The sequence below is a fragment of the Melozone crissalis genome, unplaced genomic scaffold (genome assembly GCF_028551555.1).
Source record: "Melozone crissalis strain CALT ecotype California unplaced genomic scaffold, PUWL_Pcris_2 ptg000016l_1, whole genome shotgun sequence".
Taxonomy (NCBI): domain Eukaryota; kingdom Metazoa; phylum Chordata; class Aves; order Passeriformes; family Passerellidae; genus Melozone; species Melozone crissalis.
This window is the reverse complement of record NW_026535794.1, coordinates 35,651,067-35,674,768: the sequence shown is the minus strand read 5'-3', so window position 1 is coordinate 35,674,768 and position 23,702 is coordinate 35,651,067. Positions and strand designations below refer to the sequence as shown.

Here is a 23,702-nt window from a genome sequence, read left to right as displayed (position 1 = left end):
TTGTGTCTTGAAAAACAAGAGGTGCATTCATGACTGCTAAACCTACTCTGACATATAGTGTCTCCAGTGAGTGTTCTCAGCCTTGGGTGCCTTGCTGAACTTTGTGGTATTTGATTTCTTTAAAGACATTTAAATTTTGTTTTGTGGAGCCCTTTTCAATACAGTGGCTCATGTGCCTGAGGCTCCTTGGTGGCTTGATAGAGTCAGTCAGAGGGTGCAGATAGTTCTGCTTTTTGCCAGGGGAACTGTTTAGCTTTTTCTAGCTTCTGTAATTTTTTTTTCCCGGAATAAAATCTTATCATCCTTACACACTGCTAGAGAAAAGATTTTATAGTTATTGGTTGCAATGAATACAAACAGTTGGGAATAATATGCAAACAGAAAACATATGTAAAGTGCACTAGGGTCTTCATAAAAAGAGAAAAAAACTGTTCATAATATGAAAAGAAAGAGATACTTTACTGTGGCAGAAAATGGCTTTTTTCTCTATTTGTACACTTAGTAAATGCTTTTATATCTGGCTATAACGTGAGTATCCTCAGTGTGTGTTCCTGAGAGCTGGCTACCTGAGGTTTCATCCTGCTGCTGCAGAGACTTCTGCTCACTGTCCTGGTGTGACCCTGTGAGCTCTAGAGTTGGGCTGACTATGTGAGAGGTGCCCAGGCTGGATGTACCCTGGTGTGTGGCTGTCCCCTGCACTGTGGCGCAAGTCCTGCTGCTGCAGGAGATGCCATGGCCATGTTTAATGGATGTGGTAAAATCATCATCCAGGTGTCTTCCACCCTATACTTGGTTCTGCTTTCTGTGTGAGCAAGCAGTGGTAACAGCATTGGCTAACCACCTCTTTTGTCTTGTGCACTACTGCCTGCATGTTCCTCTTTCCCAGGAGAGGTTATTCCCACTTCTTTGAGCTCTACTAAATTTGTTTCTGTCAATAAGCAGCAGAAGAATTCTCTGTAAAGCTCATTGCTAGGCACATCTGCAGTAGATAGTCTGAGGGGCTTCCTTGAACAACCCCATTCTAGTTTTGCAGATTGCCACTTCCCCATGGAGGGAAAGCCCAGGCAGCCCATGTCAGCTGTGGGATCTCCTGTCTGCACGTTTCCAGCCAGGCTGTCAGTGTCAATGCCCTGATGGCCAGGGAGGCTCAGGCTGTGAGGCTGCCTCAGCACGTTTTTTGCACCCCTCTTTTGGAAAAGGTTAAAAATGCAGCCACAGTGCAACTTACTGAGTCATTGCAATCACACAGATATTTTGCCTTTTTTCAGATATGTGCTACGGTGTGGCAGTGCTTGAAGCAGTGAAGCAAAGGGTTAATGCCAAATTCCAGCCGGAATCTGATGGCAGGGAAGGGGGTTGGCCTGGGATCTCTTTTGTATCTGGAATCTTAATGCCCCCTTTCAAAGATCTTTTCTTTCTAAAGCATTCCCTGACTATTGCCTTTGTTATCCAGGGCTGGAGCCTATGTGATTTCATTGATATTTCATAATGACCTGACTGACAGTGCTAGGAATTGGGCTTCTGCAGCCTTGGTACAGTAGAAACTGCACAATAGTTTCTTTTCATTAATGAAAGAAGAAATCTCTTGTGCTTATGACTGTCCTGTCTGGGTTTGGAATACCTCCAACTTATCTGCATGCCCTAGCTAGGCTGGCAGATACATTTGTGCCTTGTGCTATTCTTAGAACTCCCTTGATAAGATTTTCTTCTTGATACTGTAAGTGAAATAAAAGAAGTATCATTAGTTCCCAGCCTGTTCAATTCTCTTTAAAGTTGTTGGCTGCATCTCTTGTGTGTGAGGTCCCTCTTCTTCAGTTTTATATTTTCTAATGGGAATTTACTGTCACAGGGCAAGATGCCAGATATGTCCCTTTCAGGGCTTGAATTCTAGAAGATCAATGGAGCCTGACACCACTCACTCTCAGCCTTTGCCACCAAATTTGTCAGTATTCTCCTGGTTTTAGCATGCATACTCAAAGAAAAAGGTTAGTCCAGCTGAGGCTGGACATTACAGGAATTTGAAGGCAGCGTTAGTGGCAAGCAGAATCCCAGCAGTACCTGATGTCTGTTTTATTTATCATAATAAAACAAACCATTGCCTGGTTTGGCCCAGTGCTCAGTGGAACAGGCTGTTCTGCTGTTGTGCTGGAAGGATTTGCCAAGTCTGTGGGGTGCAGGAGGGGTGACAGGGATTTTGGGATTTTTGCCTGTTTTTGAAATCCTGTCATTATCTAAGCTCCTGTTTCTAGAAATCTAGTGGCCAGTGAGGGTTTTTTGGTGGATGGTGTTGTCTTTCCCCCACTATTTCCTTTTGTGCTTTAGCTGTTGAAGGGCTGTGTCCTGGCTGCTGTGGAACAAGAAGCAGCAATGGTTTGCTGTGTTGCAAATCCAGTGTCTGGCTCTGGTTGACCTACCTTTACAACTTCTGTGTCTTGGCTACCAGTGGATAGCCCAGTTCCTCTTGTTTCTTGGGAAAGGGTACTCTGATGTGATTTTAGGGAGGGATGGTGAAGTTATGAAGGTTTATGTTTAAAATTAATAGTCTACTGTCACCTCTGGACCCTACTTTTTTGAGAAGCTCATACCTATTATTTTAAATATGAACCAATCTCCTGCCTTAATACATAAATCCCATTGAGTGCCTACTTTTATGCTTACTGGTGTAAATAATTATAATGGGAAGGTAAAATGTCATCAAGACTTATTCAGCAGTGCCAATAACCATGACAAAGGAATAAGAGTCAAGTCAATAGTAGCTTTACAAGACCTGTCAGCAGCTATTAGATTGAAAAGGTTTTTCTGTTATTTAGGTCTTCTGAGACAATTTATGTAAATATGGCAAGGCTTGAATATTGTCTATGTACCTGAGTATGGAAACTCATATATGAATGAATATAGCATGAAAATATGCTCCATGTTCACTTTTTTTTTGGGTTGGGGGACATAAAGAAGCACTATTGAAGGTGGCAGCTGTGTTTTGAGGTGTGTAGTGATGCCTATGGATGTTTTCTGGGCTCTGATTACATAGTTACAAAACAAACCCACATTTTTTTTTCAGAATGCTCTGGATTCCTCAAGCAGGAACAAACAATTTCCTCCTTCCCTTTTCTCAACTGCTACCACTGACAATAAGATCTTTGCAATGCATAGCAGCTTTGGGAGTGCTTGCTTTTGGAATGAGACACCAAGTAATAAGTGATTGGTAGCAAGGATAGCCTTGCAAGTATGTTTTGCAGAGCAAAGGCATTCAGCATTTTTTTAGCTTAACTATCACTTTTCAGAGTGTTATCATTTTTCCTTCTAAAAAATCAAAGACTCAGTGTAAGCAAGCTTGTATAATGGGGCTATTCAGCCAGAAAATGCTTTGCAAGTGTGGGTGTATGGAGTACTGGAGTCTCCTCCACACTGTGTCTAGGGTTTTGCTTTCTGCTGTAGGACTGAGAAGGTTCATGGGTGGCTCTGCAGGATGGCCACAGGCAGCTGAGCACCTGTGCCATGTAGGGGTGCCTGACCCCCCTGACCTGGGGCCTGAGAGCTGCTCTGGTGTTGTCCTCACACGTAATCCTCCCCTGCTGCTCCACTCCCCCTTGCACATGCAGCAAATGCAGCTATTCCCTGCTCACACACATGCTTTGGGTGCTTATCCAAACAGCACTGACCTGAAGCTCTGAAATGAAACTGTGCGGAATGTCAAAAATGAGATTTATTTGCTGACAGCTCAAAAGGAGAGGAGGGAATTTTGATGAGAAATATCAGTTATGGCATGGCTTGGTTACACAATGAAGCTAAGAGTGAACTGTACAATAAGAGGTTTTATTTTACAGATCTTAGCTCCTGGCCTCACAGTGTATTACTGTATAAGCAAATTGGGTCAAACAGCCTGTCAAATATTAGGGATGGTCTGCTACAAATACAGCAGGTGTTTGTCCCTGACACGATCTGCTTGCCTAAGCCTGTCCTTAGACTGAAAGAGTTCACTGCCCCTCTGCTTTGTGATGTTTTGTTTTTTGTTTTGTTCAGTTTTTGACCTATTTACACACATTACCTAATGAAGGTGGCAAGCTCATTTCTTGTATCCCTCTTGCATGGTCAAAGTGAAGGACTCTGAAAATCCCATTTCTGACCAAAGATGGTCTATTACACATTTTAATTGCGTGCTAGAGGAACTATTACTGTGAAAATCATTTCTCAAGATTGGAGGCTGAAGATGATCATGCTGTATAATTCTTAAAGGCAGAAAGAAAAGCTGGGAAAAAAACAAAGCTTCTTAAAACTGTGATATTTTGGACTGATTTCTTTGGCTTTAGATTTTAATATCAACACAGCCAGGCAAACAAGGCAAATAACTTTTAGTCCACAAGTCCATTTTGATGATCCTGTTTACTCTGATATACCTGATCAGATATTCCTCCAAAAAACTGTTGCAAATTACTTCCTGTAAGAAAGGTGTTACAATAGGAATGCTGGACCTTAAGAGATGCCTTATAAATACAGACAATTTTAGGCTTCCCAAAAGCAAATTCTGCAGAGTTTGATCCATGAAAAACTTGATGTGAATTCAACAGTAAAATATAAAGAAAAATATAAAATATTTCTCTGCTTTGCACAAACCAGTCATGGATTGTGCTCTCATCCATGCTGTCTGGGAAAACAGTGCTTGTTTTGAACGCAAATAAATGTATTTGAAAGGCAACATAATTTCTTTCTTCCTTGCAGTTACTATGACTTCTCTGCAGCCTTCCTTTGTATTTTCAACTTGTCAGAGTACATTTGCAGACATCTAATTAAAGCAGACCATTTAAAATAGTAAAACCACCAGTTTCAGCAGCACCAGTGCCCATGTTTTACTTCTGTGACTGTTTATCAAAGTGGTTTATTGTACCACTGAATCTTTTCAAGGCTTGTTTTTTTCCCCTCTTCCTACCAGTTGTCTCTGTGCTGGGGCAGCTGCAGGGGAGGCAGCAAGGGGGAGGAGGAAGCCTCTAAAGTGTTTTGTCCCAGCAACCATTGTTACTCTGTGTATGTAATAAAGCACTGGAGATGGTGCTGAGCGTGTGGAAACCCAGGGCAGCGGGAATATTTCTCTGTCTGCTCTGGGGTGCCCTGACCCCCAGGGGAGCACTGACTTTGACCCTCATTCATGGAGAAAGTTTCCTGGACTTCAAGATAGACTAGAACGCACAAAAGTGTGAAATAGATTATAGAGAGCAGTGTAGGTGTATCACTTGGTGAGAAATCTAGGTTTTGTGATTTTTAGTATGTTGTGGATGGAAGCAAGATGGAGGGTAGAAGGCGCTGTCCTGGGTTTCTTCTTTGTGCTTCTTCTTCGTGGGTTTGGGTGGCATTTTGTATTTGGGCAGAAAAGTCTGCATGGTGGGCTCTGTGGGATCAGTTATTGGGTTAAAAGGGAAAATAATCTAGGTGTCAGTTTAGTCTTAAAAGACCTTGGAACAAGAGATTGTTGGCCATTTTGTGCCTTTTAATGAAAAGCTGCCGAACTCATAGCAGTGAGATTGTTTTACTGATAAGAAATAATAAACACCTGAGTGTAATCATGAACTACTCAAGTGCCTTCAATCCAGACCCAGAGAAACCCACAACTGGTACCCTGACAACAGGGGAGGGGGTAGAATATTTGATTTTGTTCCTATGTGCAGTTATGATTGGTGCTTTATTAATGTGACAGTACAGTCTGTCTCCTGCTGCTTTCCACTGATCCTAGCATTTGGGTCCTGCTTGTCTCTTGGAAGCTGCAAGCATCAGCACATGTATTTTCCCAGCCTTGTGCAATATAAGGATGTGAATGTTCAAACATGACACTTAAATGTTGTTTAAACAACTTCTTTGTTCATTCACAAAGCATGGACCTTTTAAACAAGGTGTGTCCTTTCTGTACGTGGAAGTCATGTTTTGTTTCAGTCACAGCAGTAGCTGAAGTGATTGTTTAACCTTCTGTCTCCCTGCTGTCTCTGCAGTGCACGTACATCGAGATTGAGCAGGTGCCCAGGACTCACGCTGTGGTGCTCAGCAGGCCCTCCTGGCTGTGGGGGGCAGAAATGGGAGCTAACGAGCACGGAGTGTGTGTAGCTAATGAAGCTGTCGTGACCAGAGAACCAGCTTCTGAGTCTGAAGCCTTGCTAGGCATGGATCTTGTCAGGTGAGTGTCCTGCTGAGCTGTGCCCAGCCTTTCATTGTCAGCCTCAGATGATGCTGGTACCAGTAGCAGCTTCGTGGTGTTGGTGTAAGGAGATTTCAAAGCAATATAAGCAGGCTCCAGATACAGCTGAGTGAAAACTTAAAACACTTGCAATCTGAATTTAGCTACCAAGAATGTGCCAGTCTGTTGTGGGTTCACTCAATCTACCTTGTCTACCTACCCTGCAGTCCAGCAGTGGCTATTCTGACAGGGTAAGAGATATGATTACATTGTTAGTAAGGAACTGTTAACTAATTTGTAATATTAGAGTTCTGGTGTGCCCTTCATTCTCCCCCACTTTACAACAGCCTACTCTGACCTAAAAAGCTTATTCTGGGCTTATAGCCAACTGTGGGCATAAACAAACTCCTATGGCTTCCTTCAGCCCATGCATTCCAATGCAAGGCACTGCCCGTATTCAGATGCTGACACACAGACTCCTGTGAGGCTGTTCATTGACAGCTGGCTCCCAAAAGCCTTGTGCTGCACTCTGAGTCTCAGCCTGCATGCTGATCCTGTGGTGAAGAGAATTTAAATGAGGCTTGGGTGGGGGATGAAAGCTGAAAATGGAAGAAGAGAGAACGTGCAGACTTATTACAAAGAGAAATGAAGCAAATGGACTCAATTCAAAGACTGAACAGGACAACAGCTGCATATTTAAGTAAATCAGTCTCAGACAAAATAGTCCTACTGGACTTTGCCTTGGTATACTTAATGAGCTGACTGAAGCAGTTACAGGTGAATTCTCATTTTTCTTGAAGACTCGTGAAAAATAGGAGATGTTTCATTTGACTCCAAAAAGTTAAATGTTGTGGCTATGCTTGATATTTTTAAAAAGAGTTGTGATAAACCAGCTTAATCTCAGTACCTGAAGGAGAAAGCCCTTGAATATCAAGGAGTTGAAAAATGCACAGTAATAACTGGTAGTCAAGAAAAATCCCCCTCAAACTGTTCTACTTTACTCCTGCAATGAGTTAAGATATTTTATAGATAAAAGGATAAGAAATAGATACCTTGACTTTTAAGAGGATGTTAAAACCTTAGGAGTTGTTCTTATGAGCAAGCTAGGAAGCATGGGTCAGAAGAACTTATTGTTAGGTCATAAATACCTGAAACTGTAACTGTAAGTGTTCTCTAACATGTCTTTGCAGAAATAATGTCTGCTTTCAGCTACCATAAATCAGGAGGAATATGGGCCAACCAAAGAGAATGCAGTGGAAATTGGAAATGTGATCAGAGAGCTATAAAATCTGACCAATGACAAAATCATGAGGGAATTTGGGTTAACTTTCTCTTTGGTATTTTCTCTAAGCCCTGTATATACTGAAGGAATTTGTGGAGAAGCTGTGCCTGAGAGAACTAGTAAATTTAATTGCATCAAAGGAGGCTGAGTAGATGTGAGGGGTTGTTTCAGAAAGTATAGGACAACCTTTTGTGAAGAAAAGGACTTAGATGACTTTCTACTTTTATTTCTTCCATCCTACCACTGTCCTTTTAAAACTTACAAACCATTGGTTTAAATGTCGATTTCTACTAACTTCTTACTCAGTTAGTACATTCTCAAAGGACTGTTTAATATATATGTTATCCAACAGCTCTAGATTTACCCACACTAGCAAATCAGGACATACCAAAGTAAAGAGGCACTGCCACAAACTACACAATCATCACCTGTAGGTGCTACCCTCCCTCTCTTCCTTCTTACCTGCAGAAGACATTGTAGCTCAGGTGCAGAGAGAGGGTGCTTCAGGCAAGGGGAGCCAGAGATGTGTTGTTACCATCTGCTGCTTGTTCCAGCCTAAGTGATTCTTATTCTGATTGTGAAGACCTTGCCGGTTGAATTAAGTGTGTCTGTTTCATGTCACCCCATAGAACAGAGAACAAAATTGATCTCTGTAGGCTGCAGTGAGGCAGCTGCCACCAGCTCTGCCTCTTTGATAGAGAATCACAGCATGTCAGAACACCTGAGTGATTCTTAACAAACTGATAAAGTTGTGTCATGGACTTCAGGGTTAGAAGTCCTATTCCATGCAGGCTGGTCCCCATCCCAGTTAATCTAAACGGGCAACATGGACTTAGTCACGACATAGAGAAAATATGCTCCAGTACAAATTCCTAAGGAACCTTTTGTTTTTCCCGTAGGGATTAATTCAAAAGCTGATTTTTGAAAGCTATACCAGTATTGCTGCATTAGTTAGCTTATCAGGATTTTCTTCAGGTATTCTTCCTAGCTGCCTGCATTTTTGTTTTGGTTTCTTTTTATTTTTTTTTTGATGCACAGTTGCAACTATAAAGCACCTGTTCACTGAGGGAAGCATGTTCTTCTGAAGAGTTCATGTACTGTGTTGCTGATAAGTTAGGACAGCATTATCATACAAAAGATAAACATGGAGAAACCAGTACATGACATCCTTATTTTTGCATTTTTGTCCTAATTTTAATCCCTATGTGTTTGTATTATTTATTTGTTCTCTTCATCACAGGTGCAATAATTTTTTCAGAGCCACACAGAGATGCCAATCTTGGCAGGGAGTCAAGAATGCTCTTTAAAATGGTATTAATTTGTTACCAATTTCTTTCCTTAGAGACCTCAAAGCTGAATAAAGTAAAATGCCATCAAGAATGTTAGTTAATTTGGAAAGCCTGCATTATGTAACTGATAGGTGAAGTTGAAAAGCTTAAGATAATATTGTTTTGACAATATGACAGCATATTGGAGGTACTTAGGCAGTGGATTGTACTAAATCACTGCCATTTTATTAACAAGTAATTCAAGCTCTCATCTGGCATTGAAATTGCTTCTAACTGTTCCTCCAGCTCACCTTGAAGGGTACTCTGAAGTGTGTTAGTGGGAGGATTATGCTGTGGTTGCCCAGGACACTGATGCTGAGATAATTGACAAGACTTAATTTTGTGGAAATGAGTTGTGTGGTTGTTGTGTAGGATGGATTTTTTTCCTTTTATTTTGTTTCTTTCTCCTGTTCCTTGTGACTGACAGATAGGAGCAGCCAAGCAAAAGCAAAGCCTAGACCATCACTTAATGGAAATAAATGTAACATTGGAGCCATTTATAAAAAAATAATACCTAAAGGGTTCTTCTTCAGCCTGAATCCCTGCTGCAGTTTTGACACTGAAAGCTAGGCTGTAACCATCTCAGATGGAACATTTCAGGGAGACATTAAAGTTTTAGTGGGATGTTGTGTCTCTTGGTAGGTTTTGACCTAAATGGTAGAGAGATCAAAATGGTTTTGGTCATTAACTGGGGAGAAGGGAGCAGATCATCACTGAATCTAGTGGCTGTATGGTCACCAAGGTAGTTTTCAGTCCATTCACTTTCCTGTGGCAGGGACTGCTCTTAGGGAACAAACAGGACATGCTTTTGGACTGCATTTTAAATTATGTCTCTGGGATGTGCAAAGACTGGCATAGCTGTAATAGCTGTATTGGTCTGAAAAAGCAATTGCACCAGTGATGAAAAGAATGAAGGAAAACCATAAATGCAGAGGGACTAAAAATGGAGTCACCAGTACCAAACAAGTTTCAGCTAACAAGAAAATACGAGAGGGAAAGACCCTATAAATGCAAGTAAGAAGATGATGGGGAAGGAACTGTCACTTCAAGTTAAGCCTTAAAATTCTAGTTGGCTCTTGGCTCTTCTTTGTGAGTTAGTGAGAAATAGATGCTGCTGAGAGAGATGAAAACACTGCTTTCAATAATTCAGCCTAAAACAAGGCTAATGGTAGCCAAGTATTTAACAATGCAGAGCCACTGCAGAGAAGCACTGAGATCAACAAATCTGCATTCAAATTATCAGGATCTGATTTGTCTACTGTAATTTTTAGGAAAGAAACAGAATAGTGTTTTCTTGTCATGTGATTTCAAGAGAAATTGAAAGAGCTGGCATGGATAGTACTTATGTCTAACAAAGTGATTTTCTTGGAGCTGTCCATCAGTCAAAATTATTTTGTCCATAGAGCAGTTAGAGAAAGACAAACACAGAGGAAAATATTAAGGTGACAAAACAACAGAGAGAAATTTTGGACTGAACCAGGTAACTCCCAAAGGATGGAGGCATGGATACACTGTTGTTTGAACCACTGCATTTCCTCGTTACCAGTAATTGGATTTTGGAACCAGTGAAATCGTTTGCAGTTCTCATGTCAGCTTCTGGTTCCTGCTTTTGTGGTTGATTCAATTAGGGCTGTAAATTATATCAAGGGATTATTTAATGCCACTTACTCAAGGCAGGATACAGTCATTCCCTATGGCTTTGTAAAATTTATTACCACACCTCAGTTTGCTTTCCTGTAAAATACCCTTGCTTTGCTTCAACTTCCTTTCAAAACTCTGTTTTTTCAGGCATGTGGTTGCTCTTTCTTCTGACAAAAGCCATATCTGGTATTCAAACCGTTTTTTGGGGAAGCCTCTGCAGGAGCTCTGAAGTATGACTGTGCACAAATGCTTGTCTTTACAGCATGTAATATGCATAGAAGGACAACACCTGATTTCCATGGCTAACCAGAGCATTGGGAAAGACAGGTTGTGGAGAGGCTGTAGTATTGAATACTCCTTCTCTTTTTAATAGCTGGTAATAATTATTTACAATTTCCCATCCTTGTACAGAAAAGTAACCTTGGTACAGCTGTTACTTAAAAAAAAATACTTGCAAATTGTCCTTCAAATGTATTCTGCCTGAGGAGGAGATAAATAGAGCATTGCATGTTTACAGTGCAGCTGAGATCATTGGTTGGTAATTGGACGTTTTTGAAAAAACTTAAAGCCAGCTATGATAGGCTTGAGAGTAGAGAACCAGTGTAGAAAATCAAGACTAGAAACAAATAATTCTATAGCTTATCCTTTAGTAACTAATTAAAGCAAGAACTCTTATATTAGGCATACCAGACAATTCAGTATTTTAAACTCAGATGAGTGCTGGTGTTTAAAAATAAAAACTTAAGGAGATCTTACTGTATCATTCCTCTCTGAATCTCTATTTTACCCTTTTCCTATAGACTTGGCCTAGAAAGGGGGGCAACAGCTAAAGAAGCCTTGGATGTAATAGTTGCTCTGTTGGAAGAGCATGGACAAGGTGGAAATTATTATGAAGATGGGAGTTCATGCCACACTTTCCAAAGTGCATTTCTGATTGTGGACAGGAATGAAGCCTGGATACTGGAGACTTCTGGAAAGTATTGGGCAGCTGAAAAAATCACAGGTTAGTTTAGAACTCACAGCAAATCCTATTAAAAATAGCTGTAAAGAGTTGTCTTGGAAGAATTGGTCTTAAAGTCAGGGAGTTTAAATAAGTGACTAATGAATGCAAGTGTTTCATTAAATCACCAATTATAATTTTCTATATTTGCACTACTCTGACTTTTTTTTTATGTGTTGATTTGCATTTGCTGATGTGACTTAGCATTTTCTGCGAAGGTGGAGATTATTGCCTTTATGCATAAGCTATGTAATAATCATAATTTTTATATTTGATAGGTGTATTTTCCAAGATTTATTTTCTGCTTGGAACAGGTCAGATGGTATTTTTGATGGAGATAATGCCCAAATTATTACTTACAAATCTAAAATTTTGTGAGGAAAGGATAACCATTGATAGTTTAAACAAAAGGGCTTTTTTCAGATGATAAATTGAATGGGTTGCTGGTGGTGGTTCCTTTACTGAAATAGATATACTCCTTTCATATCTCTGTTTTTTACATTATGCAAAACAATAATTTTCTGCTCTTTAAACTTGTAAATGGTTTCTTTTTCTGTATGTGTGAAGCCAGAGCTGCCAAACTAACTTTTAGAATTCACTGGCTTAGTGGATGAATTTATTTAAAACTTTTCCAGCATATATAGGCTGCTTAATATAATATGATTTTTAAGGCCTGTATTTAATTTATTCTCATCTTAATCTTGAAGAGATTTTTATTTTCATAAGACTAGAGCTTTTACAAAAGTATTTATGTTTGAATGAAGTGAAAATTCAGAGTGTTCAAGAGGACTTTTGTCATCCATGACTTGAGCTATGACAGATCCATTTAATATTCTCTCCTCCTTTCCCCCTAAATGATTAAAGGTAGGAGATAGAAGATATGGGAAGGAGCACAGAAACATCACCAGGCTGTGCAGTGTTTTGTCCCTGCCACTGAACAGGAATCAGTTTCTTCACAGAGGTGGTGTTTTCCCAAGTAAAGCTTGCATTTTGGGGATACCTAGAGGTGTCCTTAAAGGTTATCTGGCACGAACAGATACCGAACATAGAGGAGGGAAGACTGAAAATGCTGTCCTGATGAAACCCCAGTTCTGGCAAGCAGCTGACTCCTGAGGTTCCTGGGATTATGCAGTGACAGCCTGCCGCCTTCTCTTGACCTGCCTGCCTGATATTTGAAGAACAGTGGGTTTTATTTAGTAGTTTTAGCTGCATCAGCAGTCCATAACCTTCACATCCTCCTTCCCAGCAAATAAACTGTTGCCTTCATCTGCTGCTTGCAGCTTTTTGAAATGATTCTGCAGCTCTGTTCTGGTTTCTACCAGCACATTGCTCTTCAGGAGATCCCTGTGAGCTGTAGATAAGTAGTTTCCACCTCCTTCAGCCTGCTGGCTATGTAAGAACTCTATATTTCTTACTTTGTTCAGAGATGTCTTTTTTTGCAACCATAAGTGTGCCTCTTAAGCTTTCAAATGAATGCACAAATGCTGTTAAAATGGGGAAAATGTGTCATTCCCCAGTGTGAAGGCATATATTTTCCTGACTATCCTCAGAGTTCTGATATTACTGTAAAGCTCATAGTGAGTGTTTATCAAGCAACTCTCTGAAAATAATTTAAGAATAAATACTTCAAAATCCTTTCTATTAATGTTCCTGAGTCTCAGTGGAAAATTTGAATGATAATTTTTTTTGTGGTAGATCAAATCCATGAAATATTATTTTGCATGAGTTTATAAATGTAATACTTAAAGAGCTCTTTAAAGAGTGGCTTGCCTAGCTGGACATGAATACAAATATCCTCATCACTCAAGTCAAGAAAATTCCCAGAAAAGTATGCTCTTTGAAAGGGTGAGTCAGAATAAGCTGTCAGTGGCCCTGTGTAAGTCAGAATTGGATGTCAGGGACTTTTTCACAGAATGATGCACAGAATTTCCTGAAGTTGTTACCCCTTATTTAAATTGCATGCAAGGGGCATTGCAAAAGCAAGCTAACTTTTTTGGAAGGCAGTATTAAAAACTTCCACAGCTACTGGTTTTGTTTCTGTCTAAGAAATTATTTGTGCCAAATTCCAGAATCTGTGTTTATTTTAGTTTATAGTTTTAGTTTATCATCTCTTTCTCTGGCTTCCAGTACATTTGCTTTATTCTCTCTGAGGAATATCTGCAGCAACCACTGCCATGCTGTGGATATATGGTTATAAGCACTGCAGTATTTTTGATAAAAGGAACTAAAAAAAAATAAATCAGTATTCTTTGGAGGCTACTTACATATTCTTTTTACTTCATGCCATTTTAAAATCTAAGATAAAAGAATTGTAATTTGAACCTATCTTGCAGCTTACAGTGAAACTGTTTCTCAGCTGGGAAGCGTAAAGCAATTGTAATGATTTTAAAAACATTTTTCAAATTCTTAATTTTGAAGGGCAAGGAAGGTTCATTGAATGCAGCTCTGCTGAAATATGTGTTGAAATCAAGACAGATCTCAAGCCTTCTTTTGTCTGTGGAGAATATGCCATTGGAAAAATATTAGGTGCCTTTGGCATTTGGATACCACCATTGCTTTGTGGTCAGAAGGTGTGAGGTGTGGATTGGGAAACTGGCATTCTGTCTAAATCCCACTGTTAATCACAGGTGTCAGTGTCTCAGCAGGGCACAGAGGATTGAGCTCTGCAACCTGCAGGGATTGGTAATTCTGTGCATGTGTAATTATATAGTTACACAGTCATGCCAAATGCACACACTAACCAATGGATTAATTTGTTTCCTAATTGATATGACATTTTCCTTCCAGCTTCTCCCAGGAAAACTGTATTAATGTTCTCTTTTAATATGTGGCTCTTTCTAGAGGGAGTGAAATGCATTTGCAATCAGCTTTCATTAACTACAAAAATTGATGCTGAGCATCCTGAACTAAGGAATTATGTGAAAAGTCAAGGCTGGTGGAACGGAGACTCTGACTTCAATTTTTCTGAAGTGTTTTCTCTTGCTGATGACCATTTAGCCTGTTGTTCTGGCAGGGAGAGCCTAGAAAAACAAGGTGGTAAGTGTTGAACTAATTTTTTGTGGGCACACTGGGTTTTTTAGTCACTGCTGCCTCCTTTTCAGGCATTCTGTCCAGAACTACATGTGGCTGAGAACACCTCTACATGTAAACTGTGTAGGAAGGAACATCAGAACTAAAGACTGTCCCTAAATTTGCCACTATTTAGGATGGAGCCCTTAATGTCACCCCCAAGGTTTCAAAACAGGATTGCAATTACAAAGTAACTTCCTTCAGGGCTCTGATGTGCATGATGTGCCACTGCATCTGGGCTTTCCTGCAATTTTAGTGGCCCTACCTAACACTAAAATTATACTATTTAAAAAAAAAGGCCTCACATATCAAAGATTGAGCTCAGTGGAATCTGCATTGTGGGGAAAATGTAGATTTAACCTTTTGGGAAAGTTCCAAGAGCACAGTTTAAGGAAGAGCAGTTGCAAACTGAAATCCCTTTTTTTTTGTTGAGCAGGACAAAGCTACTGAAACAGACATTTTGCTGTTCTCTGCAGTCAAAGGAAGGGTTTATTTCCAGACCCAGATTTATTACTGACTTCAGTTTGCTGCAGCTGGCCAAAACACCTCTGAAATGGACAGCCTGCAGCAGTGCATGGGAATGCATGCATATCTGCTCTTTCATGCATGAAAAATAGCACAAATTACCATTTTCTAAAAAGCCCTTTACTACAGATGTGAATTTACTGGACTGTTGGCATTTTCACATGTGGGTAAATGTTCTGAAGAGTGTAGAGATGAGAAATTTGTTGCGCTGCAGAGTTCTTGCAAAGGCTGTAGCATTGCAGGGAGTGTGGTTAGTGTCTGAGGCAGATACAGTAACTCTGAAGGACTATAGGTAAAAGATCTTAATAAATCTGGATTATAGCACTAAAAACCCCAAGAGCCCCTACAGACAGATGGCTATGGATGAAAATCTTGCAGGCTGCTGAGTCATTCTGTGTCTCCTGGTGTGTTGAGGCACCCGTGCATGGAGGTTTCAGTCACTGCAGAGCCTGAGAAGGTATGGGGAAGAAGCCTGGCCTGCAAAAGGAGAAAACATGGAGGGGCAGTGGGGGAAAGCTGGGATGAACACAGGCAGGAAACATGGTGAGAACAGAGGATTCTTGTAGATAGGGATTTGGAGAAAAATCTTGGTGCCTAGGTCTGCTGCTGTAACATTCTGTGACTGCAAGATGATGTTTCAAAATTTCGATTGAGAATGGAAATTGAGAGGTGGAAATTGAGAAAATCAGGGTGTTCTCATTCTGTCCTGCTAGGGTAGAGGAAAATGGACGTTTTAAGTAAGTAGTCTGTTCATATTGACTGCTAAAGCAGTATTACAGCCTTCTTCCTGAAAATGTACCTTTTTAATAGCATTTCTGCTATTGAAGCATTACCTGGCAATTGCCATGCCTAATTAATGCCTCTTACCATTCTCATTTACTAGCTAGGCATGTTCTTTCTGAATTGCTTAAGTAGAAACTCTTAACTGGGATTGCTTAAGTAGAAACTCTTAACTGGGATTTGTGACATGCCCATGTCAAGTGTCAGTGGCCATTTTAGGCCAAAGCTTGTTCAGGCTAAAATCCTTACCTGGGCTCCAAGCCATTGAACACTCAGGAATGTTTTCCCCCCTCCATATAGGTGACGTTTCTGCACAAGCTATGATTGATGTCCTGCGTGACAAGGACAGTGGTGTCTGTGTGGACTCTGAATCTTTCCTTACTACAGCTAGCATAGTGTCTGTTCTGCCTCAGGACCCTAGTTTTCCCTGTATTCATTACTTCACTGGCACGCCAGACCCTTCAAGGTAAGCCACAGCACTGGGCTCCCTGGGGTGCAGAGCAGTGATGGGCTCAAAGGTAACCAACAAACCCTGCCACCCAAACTGGAACATACTTCAGGAACATGTTCTAACCAGAAATGCAGTCAGCGCTCTGAGATGTGCAATCTGACAGTCCTGTGTTACTGAGCTTCCAGGGGAAATGCACTTTATGCAGGGCCAGGAATTCCAGTGTAGTTGTGTTCCACTTGGAAAGTTGTTGAGGTGATGAAGTTGGGGACTTCCCAAGTCACTTCTCTTGAACAGGCAGGTGCAAAACTCCAGCAAATGAAGTGTTGTGAGAGGGGTTGTGTACTCCAGGTAGCTTCATATGATATCAAAATGTTAACACAGAAATACATCTGCAAGTTGCTGGGATCCCAAGCATGTTATTTATTCAAGGGACAATTTCCAGTTGGTTTACATGGTGTCCTCTCTAGCTGAAAGTAGCTGAGGAGATTAAGGAACTCATGGGCCAGATCATCAAAGATTAATGAATTATCTTGTGTTTTAAACAGAATCCACTTGGGATTCACAGAAATTAAACTAAACCAATTACAGTTATTCAGGAGATCTGCCACTTGCATTGAGGTAAAGAGGTTATGGGGAGAAAAAAATGGTGCCCTTGAACAGCTGTCATTCCTGTCAGAAGACTGGTAGTAATCATTAGGTTTTACTGAGGGCTGTGGAAGTCATCCATGCCAAAGGGACTTTCCACCCACCTTGCATTATGCAACTCAGACTTTCAGGGTTTAAGTGTCAATTCTAAACTTGCTTACCCAAACTTTTCTTTGACTTGGTGCAAATCCTCTGCAATAAAAAGGAGCAAGGCTTCAAATTATTTGTTGGGATTTCTGTCCATTTGAAGGTCAAAAACCTGCCTTAAAAGCCTTGTTTAGAGACCTTTCTTGCTTTATTCGACACTGTAATGCATTAAGAAAGAATTATTTTAAATGCAGCTAGTGAGTCACGTAAATTCTTAGTCAGCAAGGCTTTGTGACACTGATGGAAAGGGTTGCAGCACTGAACCTGCTGACTGTACACAGGCAGTGGTTATTAATTGTGTGTTGCAGAAGTCTTCACTTTTGGCAGGTTCTTCACTGCATTGGCAGAATGCAGGGTGCTTTGTTGTTCTGTATCTAAAGAAAAGGAAGGCAGTTGTTCCGTCCACTTGCCAAAACCTATTTTCAGCTTCTCAGGAATGAAGATTCTGTATTGATGGGGTTTTTTGTTTGACTCTCTTAGGAGTTTAGATCCAAATTCAGTGTTAAAATAATTTGAGAAATGTCACAATATTGGTAGCCCTTGTCTTCCCTCAGCTCTTGAAGTAGAATTCTAAAGTGCTGCTGTTGATATGCAAAATCCTCTGATATTGAGCAAGATATGTAATCTTCCCTGCTCCACGCAAGTGGTTTTTTCTGAATTATTAAAACTTAAATCTGGAAAGAGGAGGAGAGATGCCAGTGGGAACAGAGGAGAAAAACTGATGTGAGGCCGAATGTTGAGATTTGTTGCAAAAGAACTTGGAGGAGAAAATCAATGCTACTCTTCTAAAGAAGTGGCAGAACTGGCATGAGGACACCAGAAAATCTTATTGGTAAAAGGGGTAATAAGTTTTTGCAATAATTGCCAAACCCAGTTCTTTTAAAGCACGTAGATTTGTTTTGCTTGACCAGTACCAAGTCTCTAACCTTGCCCATGCCTAGTGTAGATGAATTACCTATGCTGCTCTGTATGTGTTGTTTTAATATAAAATGGTGAACATTTCAATAACATATATGAGATCTCTCTTATTACTGCAAGCAGTAATTCTTATTTCTTTCAGGTCCATATTTAAACCCTTTATTTTTGTTGATGATGTAAAATTAGTACCAAAAGTGCAGTCTCCTTCTTTTGGCAATGATGATCCTGCTAAAAAGATACCTCGATTCCAGGAGAAACCAGATCGCAGGCATGAATTGTACAAGGCACATGAATGGGCTCGATCTCTCCTGGAGAATGATCAGGTAAGAGCTGTGGCACCTGGAATTAAAGAACTGAAGTTGTTGGAACCCTGAATACTGAGAGTACATGGCTTTCTGTGCTGAAAGGCACAGACTTTCAAGAGAGCATTACATTTGACTTGAGACTATGGAGAAGGCTTCTAAAATTGAATGATAGAACTGAGATTATAGGTGTGTAGTTTGAATAGAAGTCAATGTAGATTCCCAACTCCATACCTCAGTTCACAGTCACTCGCTGAAAAACATTCTCTGAATATTCTTAGAATCCTTGAGAGTTTAGCTTGAATAATGATGCCCTCTGAAGGACAAACTGTTCTGCATAGTTTTTGTTGTCCTGAGAGTATAGCTCTATTCCATTACTTCTACAAAATGAAAAGCCAAACTGTTAAGCTGATTATCTTGTTCAATCCCCACTGTGCATATAGTCTTTTTAGTGATTAGAGCACTGGATGATAGTGCAACATTATATCAGAATTATGTGCTAGGAAGAGGGCAGGAGTGTTGTGATTTAAATCATATGCTGGATTAAGAACTACATAGTTTGGAAAGGTATTTTTCTTGAAGGAATAATTTGCACATGACAGTTTTGCAAGTCTTGTGTTTTGCAATTCAATGCATTTCTGTTAATTTTGAACCAAAAATGCTATATGAGAAGAAAGGACACTTTGCAGCGCTATGCAGTACATGGGACTGAAAACCTGAGGGTTGAAAACCTTCCATGGTAAAAACTTAGTGTTGAAGATCTCTTAGGCAATTAATTTTGGAATAAGTAAAGTCAGGAAGGGGATTATTCTGTATTGCTTTTCCAAATGGTTGAGATAGAACTTTTGGTGTCATTGTGCAGGTAGTTCAACAACTTCTCAACATTTGCAATTACAACTACAGCAGTAAACTGGGTAAGTGGTTTTAGGGAAGTGAAACAGAGGGAAAGATGACCAAGGCACCTGGTCAAGCTTTTATGGGTATTCAGGCAATTTGTGGAAGACCCTCACATAGTTGGGTTGAACTCCCACAGAGGATTGGCTTTTCTACAATTTTCCTCTGTGTCTATTTGCATGGGTCAGAGTCTTGCTATGATCATAACAACATTCAGAGACCTGCTCACTATTGATAAAGGAAGCTATGATAACTTCTGCTAGTACAAACATTATTTAAATGCAGTTTGGGCTAGATTATTAATTTCTTGGAATGGTGTAATTTAAAATCTGTGGCCTCTGGTAACACTGTTTTAGTATGCAACTGGCTCTCATATCATTATGCAAGATGTTGTTTAAGGGAAGACCTGGAAGAGGCATCTTAGCATCTTGTGGACTCGCCTGGTGAAGTCTCCACAATGTGACACCAATAGTTGTGGTAGAAAAGAGAATGCAGTTTCCACTCAGGTTTCATGCTATAAAACCTGCTCATCCAAGAGCCTAAACCTTAGATGAGATGCCCTACTCTTTCTGGACAAAATGCTGAGGAAAAAAAAAATTCAGAACCATCACTCATTCTAAATTACTTTGGTTTCCCCTGAAACTCAGTTTTGAAAGCTGCAAGCAAAACAAACAGCACTTCTCCATTAAAAAAAAAAAAAAGAAAAAAAAAAGGAAAAAAAAAAAGGTAGAGTTTCAATTACATTTGGATAAAATGAGATTTTCCAGGAGTAAATTTTCTAGAAAAACAAAGAGCAGTAAGTCAGAAGACCTCCGTGGGATCTGGAGTCTTAATACTGTTACATGACACATCATTTCAGATCTATTCATCATCTTGCAGGTGTTGACTTGAGAGATGCACATGCAAATACCACAATCTGTTCAATTCTTAGGGCTTCCAGTCTTCTCACATAGTTCTGTTAGTGGGATTACAAGCTTAAGAACTTGCTTTACCTCTATTATATGTACAAGCCTTGTATAATTTTCCTCTATCCATCTTTCACCCTCTTCCTTTTTTGCTTTAAACTTAGCAACTCCTTTTTGGTTATTTTTCTTAAGGCACAAAATGTCCAGGACTGTTCCTTTAAGCCTTTGGCCATCCAAAATAACTAATAACAGAAGTAGTTTGTACTTTAAAAGGCTTTTTCTTTTTAAAAATATTTGAAATTATCTCTGTAATAAAGAGAGTAAAATGCTTTAATGAGCCTGTTTGCTGGTTAACTGAGTTTGGTTATTTCATGCCTTTAGGATAAAGGCCAGAAACTGATGAGGATTATGTTAGACCTTGAAAAACAAGGTTTAGAAGCAATGGAAGATATCCTTTCTCGTACAGAGATTCTGGATCCAGCTGAAGTAGTGGATCTTTTCTATGACTGTGTTGACACAGAACTAAAGTTCTTCAAATAAAGTAAGCAAACAATTCTTTAGTTATTACTCTACCAGCGAATGTGAAATGTTGGATCTGATTCTGAACCTCCTCCTCTTTTACACTAAGCTGAGGATGTTAAGAATTGGGTTCAAACCCATCTTTCTACCTGCTCAGCTTGTCTCCAAAGTCCCTTTTCCCTATGCTGCATTGCAGGTGATTTTTTTTTTTCAATTTCACTCTTGTTTGGCATGGATTTTCAACAAATTTTATCTCATTTCAGCTACAGTGGCTATTGTTAGCCTTTTCACTGGAAGACTGCAATGCTCTTCAAGCCTTGAAAGAAAGTCTTCACACTTGTGATTTTGCAGGAAAAAACATTTCTAGAGGAAAAAATGTTACTTGCTAGCTGTATCCAGTTAACAAATTGCTTTCCTTTGTCCAATCTTGTGGTGTTCCTGTTTGTGTATGTATATAGTGAAAGGAGAAAGTCACTGACTGGTCCAATTACTGTGTGCATGCTGGCTAATTTAGTACAGAATGTTAAAACATGTATGTTGGGCAACCAATTAAAGTAAAGATTTAACTTCATCAGGCTAATTGCCATATTGTCATTGAAAACAATCTGGTTTTCCCTCTGTTGCTCAGGACTAGGCTTGCAGCAAAGCTGACTTGCATTTTTCTCTTCTTGCCAATTCATACGGAGTTGAAATGGTAGAGTTGAAATCACAGTTTGAGACGGGCAGGAAGGTAAGTCCTGGCTCTTGACCTTGTTGTGCTGGCCTCATATGGCCATATCTGGTTGCAGTAACTCAGCACCTGACATTATGCCTGTACAAATTATCAGAATTCAGTCCCCAGGTTAAGTTCTACCCTCACCCTCAGCCAGCTTGTGTTTGCAGTGCACCTGGCTGCTGCTCCACAACCGAGTCCTGAAGTGCAGAGCCAGCCTGGATCTGCAGAGATCTACACATATTGGCTCCTAAGATGCAATTAATAATGTGTCAGATTTATATACAAGCTACAGATTTGGAATCTTTTAAAGGAATAGATGCTGGACATTGATAAGTACCTGGCTATTCTCCATCTTTCTGCCTTTGTACTGCTGAACAGCTCCTAGTAATCTCTGCTGTGAGCCACATGGCTGATGAATCCATTAAGTACCAGTGAGTTGCTGGTGGGTGTGGCAATCCAGCTGGTTAGGCTTAGAAATGGCTGTCCCATGCTTCCCTACATTAGGTGCAGTGCTGCAGCATGCTTCCCTTCCTCCACAGTCCTACAGGCAGACCTGCTTCTCATTGTATTTTCTTCTTGTGGAAGTGAGGTAGGGCAAACACTGAGAATTAAACCAGTAAACACTGTGTCCAGTGAAGATGGATGGTGGGTTTTTTTCATACATGAGGGTTGAAAGAGGACATCCATGTCTTTAGTAAGTGCAAGTTAACATATGGAGTTAAAATCCTTCACTGTTTGAGAAAACGGATGGTGAAGAACCACAGGCTTCTGTATTGAGGAAGTAAAAGCTCCTTAGAAAGCAGAAACACCTCAAGTTGAAACTGTAAAAGTTGTGCATCAGGGAAATAAGTCATTGCCATATTGGCACACTGCATTCTCAGGATTTTTAAAATGAAATTGTTCCATTCAGACTCATTACTTTGGTATTGCCTTATATGACAAATGGCAATTGGACAAGAAAACATGGGGCCTTTTCACTTACAGAAACAAGGAAGAATATATTTTCTCTTAAGGCCTACCTAATAATCTCCCATTTACAATGAAATCCTCTCATGCTGTCTATCCTAGGAGCAACTCCTGTGTCTAAGTATTTTAAAGTGTAGACAATAGAAGGAAATATTCAAGTAAGATCCCTGAAATTTAGCTGCTCTGTATGGCAACCAGAGGAGGGGCTGACTGCAAGAAGCACACTTGATTTCAGAAAATATTGGGGGGATGAAGCCCACTGAAAGAGAAATGTGCTTTTTCCAGTTGCCCATAACTGAAGTAAATGGATTTCCCATGAAATCACATCTCCTGATAGGAGTAGCTGGGTATTTCTGCACAATCAGGGAACTGGAATAAAATGATTGCTCCAGTGAGAGGACAAAAATTAGGATGTACTACTTCTCACAGTTATTTTGCACGACTTGGATCTAATCTTTGAGAGCTGGGAGGGAGGCAAGATGAAAGAAGTGAGTGTTCCTGTTTAGAATATGTATCTTATTTGCCTGTTTCTTAAGAAAGAAGAAAGCAACACTTGCAATTATCTCATGGGCGTTTATGCCCCTATGAGGAACTGCTTATGTGACAGAATGAATAAATTGTTTTGAGCACAGTGATCCAGGTAGTAATTTTCTAATAGCGTGTTGATTTTGCTTTAGTTGTATCGTGCATTTAAAAACCAAAACCAGCTGTGGTACAGCAACATGGTTGGGTGCAGTCACTGGAAACCAGAGCAACTGCATGGCCTTAGCATTTGCAGTGGTCTTGAACAGAGGTGTGTCTCAGTGGAAGGACACAGTGGCACTTGTGGGATCAGCTGTCTCAGGGTGACAGCCAGTGTGATCCTCTGTATCTCCAGATGCTTCAGTGGATCTTGAATGATCTTGAATATACGGAAACATTTCAGAAATGCTAGCAAATAGGCACAGGATTTCTCATTTCATCCCTGAAAGATGTTGTTTATTTCTAAAATACCCAAACCATAATAAAAAATGGAGTAAAATTTTCTTCTCCTTTATATATCTGCTGGCAGGTAGTCTAGAATCAGTTTTAAAATCCTTAGGAAGGTACTTACTACAGAGCAGTACACAAATTCCAGAGTAAATGAGAGCCAACAATATGCCACTTTTAATAATACTGTAACAAAATAGTTTTTAAAACAGTATTCAGCTTTTCCAGTTGTTTGAGAAGCAATGTAGACCCCTGTTTGTTACTACATTCATGCATATTTATCAAGTAACTACAGTAAGTGACACTATTGGTCAAAGCATCACCACTTTTTTTTCTTTTTTTCTTTTCACATGATGTACAGCAAGTTATCACAATAGGCTAAAAAAAGATTAATGTTGGTTTCTTGGAGTCCTATGGGTGAAGAGCTTCTTACCCCTACACCCTCTCACACCATGAATGTGCATGTGTGGGAATAGTGACAGCATAACT

General features: G+C 40.0%; 1 protein-coding gene across 1 annotated transcript in view; it reads left to right on the top strand.

Moving 5' to 3' along the window:
* The window catches only part of SCRN1 (secernin 1), a 37,699-nt gene extending 16,565 nt beyond the window's left edge, over positions 1-21,134 (top strand). Inside the window, exons 3-9 of the mRNA XM_054273833.1 lie at positions 5,976-6,157; positions 11,209-11,411; positions 14,250-14,444; positions 16,083-16,248; positions 18,086-18,266; positions 20,426-20,585; positions 20,827-21,134. Coding sequence (XP_054129808.1) covers positions 5,976-6,157; positions 11,209-11,411; positions 14,250-14,444; positions 16,083-16,248; positions 18,086-18,266; positions 20,426-20,584 — 1,086 coding nt within the window. The 3' untranslated portion in view covers position 20,585; positions 20,827-21,134. The remainder of the gene's footprint in view (positions 1-5,975; positions 6,158-11,208; positions 11,412-14,249; positions 14,445-16,082; positions 16,249-18,085; positions 18,267-20,425; positions 20,586-20,826) is intronic.
* Positions 21,135-23,702: the final 2,568 nt, after the last annotated feature.